The sequence below is a fragment of the Ambystoma mexicanum genome, chromosome 5q (assembly GCF_040938575.1).
Source record: "Ambystoma mexicanum isolate Mex_15411 chromosome 5q, UKY_AmexF1_1, whole genome shotgun sequence".
NCBI classification, from domain to species: domain Eukaryota; kingdom Metazoa; phylum Chordata; class Amphibia; order Caudata; family Ambystomatidae; genus Ambystoma; species Ambystoma mexicanum.
Window position 1 is genome coordinate 1,181,297,892 of NC_090933.1, and position 17,963 is coordinate 1,181,315,854.

Genomic DNA, 17,963 nt, shown 5'->3' on the forward strand with positions numbered 1-17,963 from the left:
TAGGCCCGGCCAGACTAGCTGGAGCCTTCCCAGTGATGTATGTAGTGGGTACCTCCTGATAGTGGGGCCCGGGTGAATAGAGTGTGTGACGAATATGCATTCTGTGTTGTGGATGTCTAGTATCTGGTGGTTGACACAATGACTGAGACAGCCCGGCCGGTATGAATGCAGTTTGGAGTGTTGAATGGCTCGGTACTTGTCCCAATACACATAACTTGTTGTGAGTGTCTGGAGAGAAGTGAATGGCCTGAATACCTTGTGTGCCTGATTGGCTGCCTGCCTGCATGAATGCCCTTAGTCGTGATTGGATGCTTGAGTGTGACCCATCGGAATGAATGGGAGATCAACAGTATATCTGGGGACCTCTCACTGCTAGCAATCGTGTTCAGAAGCTGAAGTCCACTACGACGAGTAACTGGAGTAACTGAAGCTTGACCTTGAAGCCCCGCTGGACGAGAAGAAGTGCTGTTGCTCTCCTTCACAATTTGAAAGCTGCTTTGCCTCCAAGGACTGACCCAGAGAGGACCTGGTAAGGCGCCCTCTTCCTGAGCTATGAGGGACCATCGTGCACAGCTGATCTTTGCCAAAGCTCCCTGGTAGACAGACCTTCGACAGGCTGCCGACCCGAGACTGGGACTGCCGCGAAATCTCAAAGAGAAGCACCCGGACTGTTGTCAGCCACTGTCGACGACCGCCGTCGACGACCGGAGCCACCGTGCTCCCGTTTGCCTAAGAACTTAATTTGATCATCGGACGCTCTCGTCTGCATCGTCGCCCGCTTTATCCCGCTGGAGAAGGCCCGACTGTCGACGCGCCGAGCAGCATCCGCCGGTGGGTTTCCCGCCACCTAAAGACCACAGAGATGCCGACAACTTGATGCCCTTGCTGGGCCACAGTTCTTCATCATCTCTTTGCGGTCCAGAACTATCGTCACCGAGGTGCCCCTCACGCCTCTTCCTTGCAGGATGCCAAAGCTCTGTTGTCGACGAGCACTGCTAGGAACGAAGCTGCCACTTCACGGCCGTAGTTCAACCTGTTCGCCGTCAATTCCCCGACACCGAACGCCGAGTTCCTCGATGCCTCTCGACGATCCGTGGCTCGTGCTTTAAAGGGAGTCACTCAAGAAGGATCGGTCGACCATCTTCAGAGAACTCTACTCCACCAGGTACATGGGGGGTAAAACCTCAATAAGAGGAAATAAGACTATCGTTTCAACCATCTTACGTTCCTGCCTATCTCTATTGCTGGTTTCCTCGTTATTGATCTGTGTGACATTTTAACCGTACAGTTGATTCACTTTAATGAGATTCAATAAAATTGGTGGTACCACTTTAGAATTGTATATATTTATCATTGTTGACTTCCGAGTACAAAGTGCGTTATTGTGATTGTGTACATACCTTTGAATATTAATTATATAAAGACTGTGTTTTCAGTAATACAGTGTGTGGACATTCCTTTGTGGGGGGTCAGGGACTACACTGTACTTAAGAACCAGCCTGCATCACCTCCTGAGAAGCTAGGCCTTGATTGCTCGTCCATTGCTACCAAATAGAAAATCTTGGCCTCTCTTCTACCATATAGAGAGCGGAAGTACAGACACCCCCTACCAGTCTTTACACCAGCGAAGAAGCGATCCCTCCAGGAGACAGCTAGAGGTATCTCCGCCACCTTCCATCTAAACGTCTAATTTGGCAGCAGCAAAAGTGGTAGTAACGTTGCAGTAGCAGAATGTTGACATGCTGTTTTACCACAGCATCAAACTCGTATTTGGGTCTTAAGTATTTGACATGATGGTTCCTTAACAGGTGCATCACTTCACAGATTAGTAAAGCGATAGCTTTGTGATGTTAACATCTGTTTGTAATTCCAATGAACAACAAAGGTGAATTGCTGGATCATCATGCATTCAATTCTTCTAATGATTGCTTTTGCCAACAGCTTCTAAAACAGCAATTGATGGTCAATCTAAGAAAAACCTCTGGGGTGGGAAATTTCAGCATCATTGATAGTATGGTTCGAGGGAGCATCCACACCTCTAATATGACTGCAGATTTAAGTGTTACTCCTCCCATCGACTTCTGCTAACAGCGTTCACGGACTAGCAGGAGAGGGCTTCAGGGCTGCAAGACCATGACGGAATCATGATGGGCAATGTGACAGGAATAATGGTTCTGCTAACATACCTTCATATCATCAAAAGATCATGCTATCATGAAGCTCCCTACTTCCCCCTTCTAACCTCAGTAATCGTTGTGTCCCAATGTAGTGGTGTTTGAATAATCAAAGGATGATTGGATTAATCAGTCTTGATGGGTTTCCCATGGTATATTTAGACTGAAACAAGAGGTCTGAGGCAAATGCTAAACCTACTGAGCTGAATCACCAGCTAATTCCATAGAATGCTAATCCAGCAGCTGGGCATTTACAGAGAATTAATTCCTAACTCTTATTAATAGAAACATGGAGTATTGGTTGCTGGAACAACAATATGTATTTTGTTAGGAACTATGTTGTGCCTTCTACTTAACACAAGTCCATTGCCTTTGCCATGCTAGGGGTAACAATGACTGAAGCCTTTAGCAGAAGCCTCCCAGCTTCTACCTGGCAAGGCTCTTGCACTATGCTTATTCCTGCTAAATGAGGTCTATCTTCAATCTGCTACTGACTATTTTGGTTTCTACACCCAGTACAACGTTGTTCATCGTGTCATTGAATGGTAAAATCAAGTTGGTCTCAGAATGACCAAATATAAAAAATAATATCCATTATAAATTATATTTCAGAAAATATTTCCAATCAATAGTCTATCCCAAAATCAGATTTGGTTTTACTGTTTGGTGGTTTGAAAATCTTTACCAGAGATTGTGGGCTGCTGGCAGGTCCCTTAGAGTGGCAGCTGCTATCCTATGGAACACACTTGTGCAGTAGCACCTGGAGCTGGACCGGATTATCACAATAACTGATTTCAGGCCCAAATAACAGGACAGACTCAAAGAATATGGCAACATACTACTTGATTATCAACTTAATAAATTAGGCAAATCAGGCAAGCGTAACAAGTCGCAGCGTATTCACTCTCAGAGCATTTCTATTACACAAAAGATTAAAAAAATAGTAAAAATCTATTGGGCGGAGGGATTATTTAAGGGAACATATATATCTATAGCTATAGCTCATTTAGCTGTTAATAACATCATTGGCTGTCCCATATCAAGTAGGCATGCCTTGAACTACCCATAACTTCATATAAGACAGATAATAGTAGAATAATAACAGCAGATTGGCTTCTGCAACAATGTATTGTCCATCTTCACATCAGCCATCCTGATTTTTTGGCATCCTCCTCCAACCTTGGACATTTGGCCTCTAGCAGCACATAAGTCAAACAAAACCACTGAGAGACAACTGCCCTCTTGGCTAATTAGCCTACAATATCTCATCAGTTAGGCCAATAGCCAAGGCTCCTTTTTTGTAGTTGACCTTGCTGACTGTTCTCTTCCTCAGAACGTTAAAGGGAGTGAAGGTGCATTGCTATCTTCGTCTGGAGCCCTCATGAATAGGTCTTGTTTTCTGGTCTTGGGCCACGTGTGAGAAAACCATGATTTTGTCCTCCTATCCTTCTATTTAATTTTATTAATGCTACTGGTGGTAGATCTCTTTCTTATGTTGTGGCCTCCCTCTGGAACGGCCTCCCTGTCTCTCTGAAACCTGAGGAGAACCCTCACCGGTCCCGGAAGCACCTCAAGGCCATCCTCTTTGCTTCTGCTTTCTCTCATCCTCTCCCTTGCTGATCTCCTCGCTGAAACTGAAATGGCACTGGTCACTTGGCTACCCTCTGATCTCAGGCCCAGGTCCCCCCTCCACCAGTTGCACACTCGCAGTGCCCCCTTGGCAACCAATGCACTCAGGAACTGTTTCTGTATCCCTACAGCCCCCCTACCAGCACTTGATGTCCGCACTTAGGCTTTTCACCTGCTACCAGCTGGCTCCACTTTTTATTTATTTATGTATTGTCTTTATGTATTTACTGTTATCCTATGTACTCCACTGCCCCCTGCCCCTTTCCCCCTGCAGTTGTTCCCTTCCCCTCTCCCCTCCCCTGCACTTGCGCTATCTCAAAGTCACCTGGCCTAGCCGGATCGCTGTCTCTGTCTTCCCTCTGTCCACCCTCCCTTGTCTCATCGCACCTTGAAACACCTGTGTATAGGCACGTTATCAATGCCATATCATATCATATTATATTCGATTCAATTATATTGGGTGCTATTAATCTCTTCGGCCTCTGGAGTCTTGGTTGCTCCATTTGTATATGCTTCCTGCAAAAACAATAAATACTTACCGGGAGTCCTCTCATGCCTTCTCTACCTGGTAGCCCTGGCTCTCCTGGTGTACCCTGAAATAAAAACAGCATGCTTATTCACAGAAAAGAGAGTATTGTTCAATAATACTGTCACATGCAGTGGACAGAATGATCCAACCAAATGCAGAACCACAACAAATTCTCAGGGATTTACTCCACCACATTACCCAAGCAACTGTCTTCTGTTGTTTTTGTCCACATCTCATGAGTCATGTGATGTGTGCAAGATGATTTTCCCATTGGCAAACAGATTCCTCGTATGTTCACAGACAATATGATGCCACATGCAGTGACACCATGCCTATTTGAAAACTAAAGGATAAAATACCTAAATTAGATCTTCTTGGCATCTGTGATGGAAACATCAGTGTTTATCTTGGAAAGAGGGCTCAACATACCAGGATGTGTTATGTTGTGATGCTCATAGAAACATAGACATTATTCTGGATACTTTGAGTACCCCTTCTAGAGAGAGTGGTCTATGAGCCACTCTATACATTATCCCACTTGCTGTCATTTGCCCCAAATGTAGTACAACAGAGACTGATGACAGAAGTATTACCATGGTTCACTCATCAAACCATGGGGCTCACCAGCAGTCTAAGGATCACAGGAAGAATATAGGGTTGGAAAATATACAGGTATCAAACCATCACATTATGGAATTGTGAGTTTATAATGATGGGGATAGATAAACATTGTGGACTCTCGTTTTAGTCTCCACAAACTGCAGCGCCACATCAAGCACAGACCCACAATGGAGAATCATTCAATCAGGGCCTTCGCCAATCAGGCGGCCCAATCCAAACCCATTCACAGTGATGGTCCCACTTCTCCAGTTAATGACCTGATTTCAGACCAGGCAAGTATACATAAAAGAGATGAATGAGGGGAGAGTTTGCAAATCTAAGGATGAATGGAAAGCCTGAAAGATGAAAAATAGAGGATCTAAGAGCAGGGAGAGTAATGATAAGAGAAAGAGCAAAACATTGATAACAATGATAGGTTGAATGTGGAGGAAGGAGACAAGGGAGGGACTGAGATTGCTGTGGGAGCAGAGAAAAAGAAATGGAGATCAAGGGGTGAACATTTCGGTATGGGGTGACAGGAGTTCTTAAGTGGAGCTAATCAGGAGTGCAGTAAAGAAAGGACAGGGTACATGTACTGAGACTCTATTGAAATCAGGTAAGATCTGATTGACCAGGGGGCAAGAAAAGGTGAGGGCCAGACCCACACACATTTGCCAGATTACCAAAAGGTAAACTAAACAGTACCAAACATGTCAGATTAGCTGAAAGTAGCCAAGCCCACCAATGATACTATGGACATTTGCCAAGCAGTCTGAAACCTGCAGGCCCGAATGGCAACTGGCTGAAAATCAACCCACAACTAATTTGTAGGGATTTGATAGTAACCCTTTGCAGTCTGGAGCTTTCGGGATTTGGGAGGCAACCCATCAACTGTGAATGCCCTTTGGCCTCCTTAAAGAATGCAGTTTTTCCTGCAGAAATACAGCAATACTTGTTTATTGTTACCCTTAAATTGTCTTGTAGTAAACTCCTAGTTAAATACTCATTTTTTTAGTAGTAATGCAGAAGTAAAATCTCCAGCAATATGCTGCAAGTATGCTCCACAGAATGTAAAACCTTATAGTACGGCAATGCAGTAAAGGTAGTGATGATATGTTATTCTCAGTTCCGTACCACCCTGTTGTACTTGTAATGAGGCTTTCTGTATTGTGGATTATACTCTTGCTTCGAACGCTTGTTGATATTTACATACAGGGAAAGTCCGCAAAAGAGGTTGGCATAGAGCCTTTTGAATATTTACTTCAAGTATTTCATTAGGTAGTTGTATCTATTGTGGTTCTCACTGTTATGCCCGTCCTGTTGTAAATGCACAATAAACCTTCTTCATTAGGTTATCTAACTCTCTGTTGATCCTCTTCATGGTCAGGCATGCATCTGTGCACCTACATGTAGCTTACGTGTTCCATGCAAATCTAAAAGCCATAGGATCCTTGATTTCTGAAAGTGCAAAGACTCTACTCAGTTCTTTGCTGACACATGGTAGTTCATCACATGCCATAGGATTGCATGTGCATTGTTTTCCTTTTGCAAATATGATCCAGTGTCTCACACACTATTGCTCTGATCCTAAATGATGTGCACTGCTGCAAACAAGGAGACGCCCATGAGCACCTCAGATGTACCCTTTCTACCTTATACCTGATTCACAAAGCCTACAGGTGGAGCCAACCTGCAGATGCCTGGAGCATTTCTGGAGACTGTCATGTGCAGATGTGAGAGATTTAGTTTTACTGAAACCTAATTTTCATGTATGTGAATGCGCATTGATTCATCAGTCGGACATGCCTTGATTGGAATGTCGTCTGAAGTGCATGGAGAGAGGTCACTCCAATATATCACTCCTATCAATATGTGTGTCAGTCTGTTATTAGTGTGGAGGAATCCCTCAAAGGGATGCTTCGATTTAGCCATTGGGATTCCGTTTCCACTTCTGGTTTTGAGTGTGGAGGGTGATCCTTGTCCATTGGAGGTTATGAAGAGGCACTTAGGGTTAGCCACATTTCCATTGGTATGGATAGTGATTTATTCTTTTTTTTTCATTTTGAAGTATGTCATCAGCAAGTCTCTCAATGTGAAATCCTTGACAGCTTGCAGTGATGGTCAATGTGCCACAATATCTCAGTGGAATCATGTGCTGTTAGAATAATACATGAATCTGACATAAGAATGGGTGTCACTCACACATGTTGACAGCTGGAGCTCTGAAGCTGAAGAATCAGGGCTTTCAGCTTTACCCTGAGCCGGATTCTTGTCTATCATCCAACATCTGTTTGAGCCCAAGGGATGTGCATCAATACACATGACTATAAATTGCATTAAATGCTCCCATGCATTTTTTGCAATATCAAAATATCCACTTGCCAAATAAATCTGACCTCGTTCCCAATGGAAAATATTTGGACAAACAAACAGTGCAGAGTAATAGCTATTAAATCACAAAAATATGATTTCAAATGCTAGGTGCTCACACAATATGTGACTACATCAGTACAAGTGTATCCTTCCCTGTATTTTATAAGCTGAAAAGATTGGCAAGTGTTCTAGAGATCCTAAGCTTACTGCATGCAAAATGGACTTCACCCAAATTGTCTCTGTGGTGTGTCATAGAAAGGCAGAGCAGAATGACTGTGTCTTCCAGTTATGAACGATCCTGGGCATTGCGCCTCAACTCTGCTTCCCAGTTCCCACCTAGAACCAGGGCAGTCATTGAACAAGTACTCTCAAGGCATGACTGTGCCAACAGACAACCAATCCTGGCAATCCTGTGTTACTTACTGAAAAGAATCACAAAATGGCTCATCCAGACTTCTTATGAGACATTGAAGACATAAAACAGTCTCCTGTCCTCTGAGCACTGAACTGGCTCCTGTTCAAATTGAAGGTTATTTTCAAAACCCTATGCACCTTCTGCTGTAGTGTTACAAGTCCAGCAGGGGGAAGCTCCTAACCTTCTGAAAATCCATGGCAAGCTGGCTATTCAACAGACAGCATTAAATTCCAGATCAAAACTATGCACCTTAAAATAACTTTCATCGGCAGATACCTGCTCGGGAGATTGTGCTCACTCAGGTCGGCTTTGCTGCACTCCTTAAATGGAATGATTCGCTCGCACACATGCTACATGCCACAAGTCCGCACACAATTGCACCTTGTACTGCAGGGTCTAGAATCCACCAAAAAGAAGTATCCCTGTCTACCCGTAACCTGCATATGTCATTATGGGTGTTTACATTTATTCAGGTTGGTCTCCCTGCAACTGTTAAATGGAATGGCTGATCTTCACCTATCTGATGCAAGCTGTGGCCTTCCTGCGACCACGCTGGCCACGACCATCTTATTTTGCAGCAACGGACCCTCAGGTAAGCCCAGTAGGGCTTTATCAGAGAATTCCATCGATCCTTGTGCAACAACACATTTTGCATCTGCTTCGGTCAGAATTGCCATGCGGGTGCCTCCTACAATAGAGGCTCAGCTTTTTGTTGCTTTTCACCTATTTCCCACAACTTTCTTCTGAGCAGCCCAGTGGGGCTATTTACTCCTGAGGCCACAAGACTACTCCAGTAGGAGGTCGCCATTTCCCATCATGAATTGCCTCCCCAGCCCACCTTGCCTTCACTCTGATTGGGCAGCCCAACACTTTTCCTGGTTTTCGCGGTCTCTTGGTTCCCTCTCCTTCCAATATAACAACAAACTGATCCCTTCGATCACCTACTATGTGCATCTGCCCTGAACTCACTCACTGCATGTGTTCCACTGCTTGTCAGTGACTCCGCAAAACTTCTCTTTAAGTTTGCCTTACTCTGTGCATCATCTTACATTTTTTGCTGCATCTGTACTTTTTGGTGAAATTTGAAACTAGGCGTGCTTTTATAACTGTGCATCCTCCATTGGCTTCTGCATCTGTACTTGTTGATGACATTTTAAAAAAAGTGTGCTTTTATAACTGTGCATCTTCCATTTTGTGCTGCATCTGTAAATTTTGGTGAAAATCGCAACTAGGTGTGCTTTCACATCTGTGCATCTTCCATTTTCTGCTGCATCTTTACTTTTTGGTGAAATTCGAAACTAGCTGTGCTTTCACATCTGTGCATCTTCTGTTTGGTGCTGCATCTCGGGTTCTTGGCCACTGGGTGACTTTGTGTCGTGCCTTGTGCAGCGTATTCTTCGATCCCTCTTTCCTCCTCCAAGGCACTCACCATCTCCCCGATGTAATCTAATTGCTATTCTATCACCTATCCTTCCTCTAACACCAAGTCTGGAAGAAAAAAGTTAAAAAAAAGTTCTCTTGGCCTCGAATCCTGGCTTCAAACACCAATGTCAGCGCTACTTCCAGACAGACGATCACCAATATCCTTTTTCTGTCCCCTCTCCAGACCTATGGACTCCTAATCTGATCTCTAATCTCTCCCCTTTTTCCTCCTCACCCATTAATGGTGGCACTAGATGGGAAGTAGTCTTGACACACTTCTCATCCTCTAGGTGCATCGCCAATGTCTAACACAACAGCACCAGGTTCATCATTAATGTATATTAGAATGGCACTGTCATGCCTCAGGGTTCTCAACCCAATCTTTTCCTACTTGACCAGTGTCTGCTGAACCTTATCATCTTCCTTCATTCTCCTTCTACTCATCATTCCTCTCTCGCTGCACATCCTTCTCCTCCTACAATGGGTATACCACCCCCCCGTACCCATCCTCGCCAAACCTTCAAAATGGTGACCGGTTGTACTTACCCACTCTGAAAGTTCGATCTGCTGTGAAACATTCTTCTGACATCTGCCTCCTTCTTGAAGACTTTGATCTCGACGTCCACACTCTCACTGAGACGTGGTTCAATGCCGGCTCTGTCACTGCTTTTGACTCCCTCCTCCCTGATGGCTACAAGATCATCTCCAAGCCTCAGCCCAACCAAGCTGGTTATGTAGTAGCCCTGATCTTCCCTGAATGGATCCCTACCTCTCTCATACCCATCTGGCCTTACACCTCCTTAGAAAGCATTGTCTGCAAGCATGGTATCTCTCCTACTCTCTCTCTCACCCTTGCCACTGTCTACAGGCCCCCTGGCCCTGTCTCTCTCTTCCTACCTGAATGGGCTGACTTTTCCTCCTCTTTTCTCACTTCTACCTCTAAACTCCTCCACCTTGGGGACTTCAGCATCCACGTCGACTCCACTGTCTCTGCCTCCACACTCTTCCTTGATCCCTGTACCTCTCTCTCCCTAACTGTTCTCCAGTCCGGCCCTACCCACTCTGCCGGATACCCTCTTGATGCCTTTATCCACGCTGATTGTCCATTTTCCAACCCTCTCTCTACCCCTCTTTCCTTGTCTGACAACTCCCTCCCCTCTCCCCACTTGTGACTTCTCAGCTCCCTGGCTGAGCCTCCACCAGCACTGCCAGCCTCCTTCGTAGTCATCCGACCGATGAAACAAGTGCCAGTTGCTACATTTGCCTCTACCTTCATCTCCTATCCTTCTCTCTATTGACTCTCCCACTGCCTCTGTGTTTGACAACCTTCATCTTGCCATTACTAACACCCTTGTCATCTTGCCCCTGTCATGAAGATCCACCTGAAACCTGCCTCCAAGCGTAACAGTTGGTACAACTCTGATCTAGCTGCTATGAAACACAAGTGTAGAGTTGCTGAACTGAAGTAGCAGACCTGAGCATCCTCTGACAAACTGGCCTGTTGCTTGCTGAAAAAGCAATACCATCTCCCCATCCACTCCAAAGATAGGGGCCACTTCCAGACACGCATCTCTGGAGCCAGTAACAACACTGATGAACTCTTTAAAATCTGCAAGGAACTAGCCAATCCATCTGCAATCTCTACTTTACCTCTTTTTTCTCAGGCCCTATGCACTGGACTGGCCACCCACTTTACTTCTAAAACTCTGGATATTCTGACCTCACTCTCGTATTTCCCCCTCCACTCCACTCCCTGCCATCCTGCCTCCCCTGGCTCCTCTCCCAGCCCAACCCACTCTCTCCTCCTTTTCACCTATCACAACAGATGAGGTCACAAGAGTAGTGTTCTGTTCTATGATGGTCTCATCCAAACAGGTGTCTACATGTTCTTCCAGAACCATTAAGGACCATATCTCCTCCCTCACACCGGCTGTTGCTGACTTCTGCAACCACTCCCTAGCCTCTTGCTCTTTTCCTTCTTTTCTCAAGCACTCCCTTGTGCACCCCCTACTAAAAACTCCCGCTGCTGAACCCTTGTGTCCGGCCAACTACCGTCCTATCTCTACTACACCCTTCCTTGGGAAACTCCTGCAGAAGTTGGTCTTCCCCCAACTGAATCAACACAATGAGCTTGTTGGTTGTTTACATTACCATCAATCTGGATTCTGAGCATTCAGAAGCATGGAATCTGCTCTCCTGAACACCTGTGAAGAATTGCTTGCACATCTTCACTCTAACTCTCCAGCTGTTCTCATTCTCCTTGACCTCTGTTCTGCCTAGCACACGGTCAACAATTCTATCCTCATAAAGTGGCTTTAAGATACCCTTGGTATCTCAGACCAGGAACTGGGCTGTTTGTCCTCCTTCTTCATTGACAGCCCCTCCCAGGGGATCCTGGGCTCTTTCTCCTCCACCACTTCTCTCTCCACATGTGGTGTTCTGCAGGGCTCTATCCTCTTGCCTTGGCTCTTCAATACCTACCCTTCTCCTCTTGCTCACGAGATGTTCAGCTTGGTTCCTCACGTCCAGTGTTGTTCTTCAAGCTTCCTCTTCCTCCTTCTCTTCCTCCTGTATCATCCCAGAATGTCTGTCTGGTATCCGGTTCTGGTGAACCTCCATTATCTCTGTCTTAATGCAAGTAAGATTGAGATTCTTCCTATTGGGACACCTGTTCCCCACTTCCCTCCAGCACTCTGGTCTCCTTCTATGGGCTCTTCACTTTCTCTTTCCACTGAAGCCAAAACCTTGGGGTCATCTTTGACTCCTCTCTCTCCTTCACCCCTCATACCCTGGACCTTGCCAAGAAGGCCCACTTTCAACTTCACCTCCTTAGAGGCATTCTCAATTGAATCACTTTCTCCCAGAAGCTCAATGGCTCTAGAGCACTGGTCCTCCCCAGGCTGGATCACTGCAACAGCCTCTTCCTTAACCTGCCTCTTTATTCCCTCACCCTCTTCAAATAATCCAGACTAGGGCTGCAAGACTTGCCATTGGACTCAAGCCCAGAGACTGGACCTGACATTTCTCCACTGGCTCCAGGTTGCTGCAAAGATCAAATTCAAGAGCCTTTCCATCATCCATAAGGCTGTCTGGGACATGGGACCATGCAATCTGCAGCTCTCTCTTACTTAATACTCTCCTTCTAGGTGCCGTTTATCTTCTTGCTCCAACTCTCTACTTGTTAAACGATTCGGCAAGCAGAGAGCTGGGGGCAGATCTCTCTCCTCGACTGTCTCCCTCCTCTGGAATAGTCTCCTTCTCGCTCTCCATCTTGAACCGAATTGCTTCAGGTTCCACAAGCAACTCAATACTTGTCTCTTCTCCTTCTCCTTCACTCTCTTGCTCCTGTGCTAACCATCCCCACAGTCGCTGTGATTGGTGGCCTGGTCCCTCAAGAGTCCTATAGGGTCCCAGCTATTTGCCCAATCGCCACCAGCATCTGCCCGTCCCTGCACTGGCCTCTCGGCCCACAACTGCCTGTCCCGTGGTTTGTCGCAGGCCTGAACTTACTGGTTGGGTGGCGGACCTCCACTTCACTTCGGATGTCTCCGCCCTTGCGTTTACCTGTTACCTCTGCAACAGGCACTTGCCCCCTGGGGGTCCCTCCAGCACTTACCTCTCACTCTCCCCTTCTCTTTTCTCTGCACTAGCACGTCCCGAATGGCACACGGCCTACTAGGACTGTTGTTTGGTTTATTTTGTTCCCTTGCTCCCTTCCTTTTGCCTTGTGGCACTTTGAAACACTGTCTTGTTGTATAAGTGCCTTATGCATGACCAATAATATAAATCAATAAAAATAGAATGGTACTCTCACAGACGTGTCACTTGTCAACACACATACAATCGCAGAAGAAGAAAGGAGATCTGATTTGTTCAAGCCATACTCCAGAAACTAGACTGAAACCAGACTGGCAGCAACTTAATACTTCAGCATCAGCACAACAGTAATCAAAAACCAAACATTATTTTTTGCTAAAGCATGCTCTGCTCCTTTCTCCACTAACTGGCTCATATCTCCCGCACCTACTACCTTTGACTGCTCACACAATCAACCCTAAGACATCGAGCCGTCTATAAAGATACATGAAATGGAACAATGCTGCTACTTCTCTCTCTCTCTCTCTCTCTCTCTCTCTCTCTCTCTCTCTGGACATTTGTCATTCTGACTTTCCATTTTTTTGCAATTTGGGGTGAGGAATGTGTACGAACCCATTCGGGGTTTATTTTAGAGTTTTAAAAAATTGATTGGTTTCTCATGGACAGGTTTTTACTGTGATCCCATATATAGGCAGCAATAGTGTAAGATCCTGCACACAAGTGGATATATTCAGTGTTCATGGACATTGATGAAGACCAGGTGACTGGGAAATACTGTATTCATGGATTCTATGATAGGATACCTAGATTTATTTATTTATTTATGTATTGGACATTTACAAGGCACCTATACAATATACAATAAGTGGTGTTTCTAGGCACCACAAGAGAAAAAATGGGGGCGGGGGGAGGATAGAAAGATAACAATAACTGTCCTACAATAACTGCGACATTCAGATTGTGCAAGTGCAGTAACAAGAAGTGCAGGGGATAGGGGGGGTGCCAGTCTGCGCGAATGCAAAGTGCTAGGTTGGGAAGGGAAGTGCAGTTTAGAGAGGAGAGAGTGCAAGTTAACAAGGGGTGCTGGAGAGGGCGAGGGCAACAGGGGCTATGCAAGTGCTAAGAGGAGGTTATGAGGGCAAATTCCAGGGAATTGCATGGGGTGCAGGGGGTGAGGGTCCACATGCTAAGTGTGAGGAGGGGAGTGGGCTGGGGATGGGGGCCAGGTGCCCTGCAGAACTCAGAGGGAACGAGGCAGCCAGTCACTGCAGCAGACGGGGGCGTTAGCAGGGGAGGGGGAGAGGGAAGGAAGAATAGAAAATGAGGGTCTTGAGGAGCTTCTGAATTTAAGGAGATCCAGCTCAAGCCTGAGAGGGGAAGAGAGACCATTCTAGAGGCAGGCTTCTGCGAAGGAGAAAGACCTACTCCCCCACCCCACTCTCTGCTTAGAGAAAAGTCTGATAGGCAGAGAGTTGGAGCTACAAAACCAAAGGGCTCTAGTAGGAAGGTATTAAGGGAAAGTGAGCTGGATGTAGCGGGGTCCCAGACCCCAGAACGCCTTGTGGATGACACAGAGGGTCAGTGGAGAGATGTTAGGGCTATAGGGCAGGGGCGGACTGGGAACCAAAAGATGCCCTGGAAATAATGTTCTAAGTGGCCCCATATTGGCCATTTTTAGCAGGCCTAACCCTTTTCCTATGGGAAAATTTGGAAATAAAGTAGTTTACCATACAGGGTGCAGAGACCTACAGGGAAATCTCCAGAGTTCCCTATAGGGAAGTCCACCGCTGCTATAGGGGTGCAGTTCTTGGGTTTGAGGCAAAGGATAAGTCTTGCAGAACTTCTCTGGATTATTTGAAGGAGTGAAGGAAGGATAAAGGAAGACTGAGAAAGGGACTTACAGTAGTCCAGCCTTAAGAGGAACAGAGTTCTGGAGTCATTGGGCCTCATTAGAACTGACGGTAGTCTTGCTGGTAAAACCAGCAGGCTGCCGCCAAACTTCCAAAAATTTCCAGCGCCCATGAACGGGCAATAACCGGGTCATTACGGCCCTGCCGGACCCGGTAATTGCCCATTCGTGGGCACCAGAACAGAATGCTCCCCATTCCCATTTCAGCCTAACAGGGCTCAATGGGAATGGGGAGGTCGGGTGCACCGGCACTGTTATAAATGGTGCAGGTGCACCAGACATGCTGTGCTCGTGGGTGTCGCTATGACCGCCAGGTCACACCTGGTGGGCAGAAAGGCACCCGTGAGCACAACTCGTAGTTTGCCGGTCCAGGAACCAGAGTGCAGCTGATAGGAGGCCTTCTTGGCAAAGTCTGCGATGTGAGGAGAGAAGGGGAGAGTCGAGTCGTAGATGACACCATAGTTTTGTACCTCTCAAGAGAGTGAGGGGAGGGGACCCATAGAGGGTGGCCAGAGGGTAGGAGGCAAGGAAGGAGCAGGGGTCCCAATGAGAAGGATCACATTCTTACTGGCATTAAGGCGGAGATCATTGGTATCACACCACTCCTGAATAGCAGACAGACAGTCAGGGATGAGAGAGTAGGAAGGGGAGGCAGTAGAGGGAAGCTTGAAGGAGAGATGTGTGTTGTCTGCATGACACTGGAAGTGTGGAGAGAAGGAAGAGATCAGGTGGACCATAGGGGCAAGGTAGATGTTGAAAAAGCCATGGCGAGAGAATAGAGCCTTGAGGGATGGCACAGGTGGAGAGTGTGACAGTGAGAGAAACAGGCCCAGTTGAACCTGGGAAGGATGGTCAGAAAGGAATGGTCAGTCAAGAGCCAGGCCCATGGTGCCAAGGGTGTCCTGTAGCTGATTTGTCTGGGTGGCATGATTGACCGTGTCAACGGTAGAGGAAAGATCAAGAAGGATTTGAATGGAAGGGGAGGTGGAATCGGGATATGACAGTAAGTCTTCACAGTGTTCAGTAGAGCAGTTTCCGTGCCTCTGGCTGCTCTGAAGCCAGACTGGTGGTCGTGGAGACAACCAACAGATTGTGTGTTGGATCAGTTGGGAGATGACCAGCTTCTCCAGGAGTTTGCCCAGGAAGGGGGTAATGGTAGATTGTATGTTGCATTACTTTATTCATTCAATTGTGTTATGATCCCTTTTTATCACATACTTTGGTGTGGACAGAATCAATCGCTATGTGGAGATCACTTATAAAAGCAAAAACTAGTTAACAGGGATAACAAGCAGGGTTGTTGCTGTGTCTGGAAAGGATCAAGCGTTATGACAATTTCAGAACTGTCGGGCCACGGGCACGCTTGCATTTTGGCTGTAGCCTCTGAGCTTCTATTCGAGGCTACAAACAAGACACACAGGGCTTTAACCCCCCCCCCCCCACCCCAAACTCTCCTAGTGGTGCCTATGTTAACAAGCCTCAAGAATATGAAAGAAAAAAAGAAAATATGTACGCACTGCTTCACCAGCAGTCCCCGGCTTGCCATCCTTGCCCTCCTTTCCAGGAAGTCCCTATAAGTAAAACAAAAAGGTCAGTATATTTCACATGAAGGCACAACGTAAACTGTAAAGAACTGTAAGTGCATGCAGAAAAATGTGACAACAGCATGGTAATAAAACACTGCAAAACAACTAAATTGCACCACAACAAATCAATCAATAATGTCTTGATGATTGATGTTATTAAAGGCAGACACTAAATTGGGCAAATTCAAGATATTACAACTATTAATCATCAATATCTCCCATGGCCTCAAGAGTTGGGCGGCAAAGCCAATGCTCACTTTTTCACAGTACTCCATTTTGCAGTGGCGGCTCACCAATGAGGGAAACAGAGTGGTTTGTGCTTTGTCTCACTCTGCTGAGGAGCACTGAGGGAAGCCTAGTGAAACCTGACAACTGCCACAGCCCAAACTGTGGGGAACCCTTCTCGGAGTAACTGCAAACTGCGCATTGACAAGGGTTCATGCAAGGTCAGAGGTGCTTGGCTTTCCCTGTCTTTCATGGCCCATTGGATGTGCTTACTGAGGAACTGAAGGCCTACATTGTAAAGTGGGTGCCCTTGTGCCTCTCCACTGGTTCTACTTGCCTGATCACCACATTTGTGGCAACTGCGCATCTGCAGCAAGCAGGATAAGCAAGCAGGATAAGCAAGCAGGATGCAGGGAGAGAAGTGTGTTGACACCACATCCTGCTGACTGTCTTAGGCTTTCATGTCGTATTGATACTGTTCCAATCATGTCCTTATAACTATGGGGTCCTGTGGCATGTGGCTGGCTTCTATGAGCAGACATGTTTGCATGAAACAATGTTTTGTTCTTATGTGTATGCGTGCATGCGTATGAGGTGTTGAAGAGAGGCTGTGTGGGTGTGTGTGTGTCTCTGTATGATTTAGAATGTGTGCCTGTGTGTGTTTATTAATGTGTTTATGTGTACAAAGGTGAATGTGTGTATTTGGGGTGTATGAATGTGTGCTTGCATTAAAGTGTATGTGCATATGTGCGTTGACGAATGTAACTGGGCAACTATGACAGGGGTATTCCGGGAGGTGATATTATTGCACATATGTGTAAGCAAGCGACATACTTAGGGATTCATTCACAGAAGCATTTTATAATGGCAAATCCCCATTGGCAAATGTTCTGTGAATTAGGCCCTTAGGGTGCATGTAGCCATTTTCAGCACAGGTTCATATTCATGTAAGGTTGTGTCCCACAATTTTGCTATATTAAATACATTTGTACGACATACAATTGCTAACCTCTAAACATGTATGCGTGTATCTATGCACGTGACAACTACCATATCCTTGTTTGGCTGTCAATAGATGCCTGCTCACCCCTGGATACTGCTTGTGTCACGCAAGAGGCAAAGAACGCAGGTGTGCATTGACACAGTATGCCCATGTTTTCTCGGTTATATGTGATGTTATCAAAGGTAAAATCACAGTGGTAAATTCCACCGAAGTCAAAATACCGACATATTACCACATTGATTTTTTATTTTTTATTTGGGGGTCCCCCACAAACCCCCCCTGTGTTTCTATCCTTTTAACCCCACCCAAACCCCATTCCCACCCATTTTAACCCTTTACCCCACTACCATATATATATATATTTAATTAACATTTTCTGTATTATTTTGATATGTTGGGTTTCAGTAAAACTTACCACTCTGATTTATTTTCGATAAACTAACTGGGTGCCGTTTTCTCTTCGCAGCCCACACTCTTGGCTGTGCCTCTCCCCTCTACTTC

At 46.0% G+C, this 17,963-nt stretch overlaps 1 protein-coding gene across 1 annotated transcript in view; it reads right to left on the reverse strand.

Moving 5' to 3' along the window:
* Positions 1–17,963, reverse strand: part of COL22A1 (collagen type XXII alpha 1 chain) — a 1,250,061-nt gene that overhangs the window by 67,556 nt on the left and 1,164,542 nt on the right. The window contains exons 52-53 of the mRNA XM_069621676.1: positions 16,166–16,219; positions 4,343–4,396 (exon numbers count right to left, since the gene is read on the reverse strand). Coding sequence (XP_069477777.1) covers positions 4,343–4,396; positions 16,166–16,219 — 108 coding nt within the window. The remainder of the gene's footprint in view (positions 1–4,342; positions 4,397–16,165; positions 16,220–17,963) is intronic.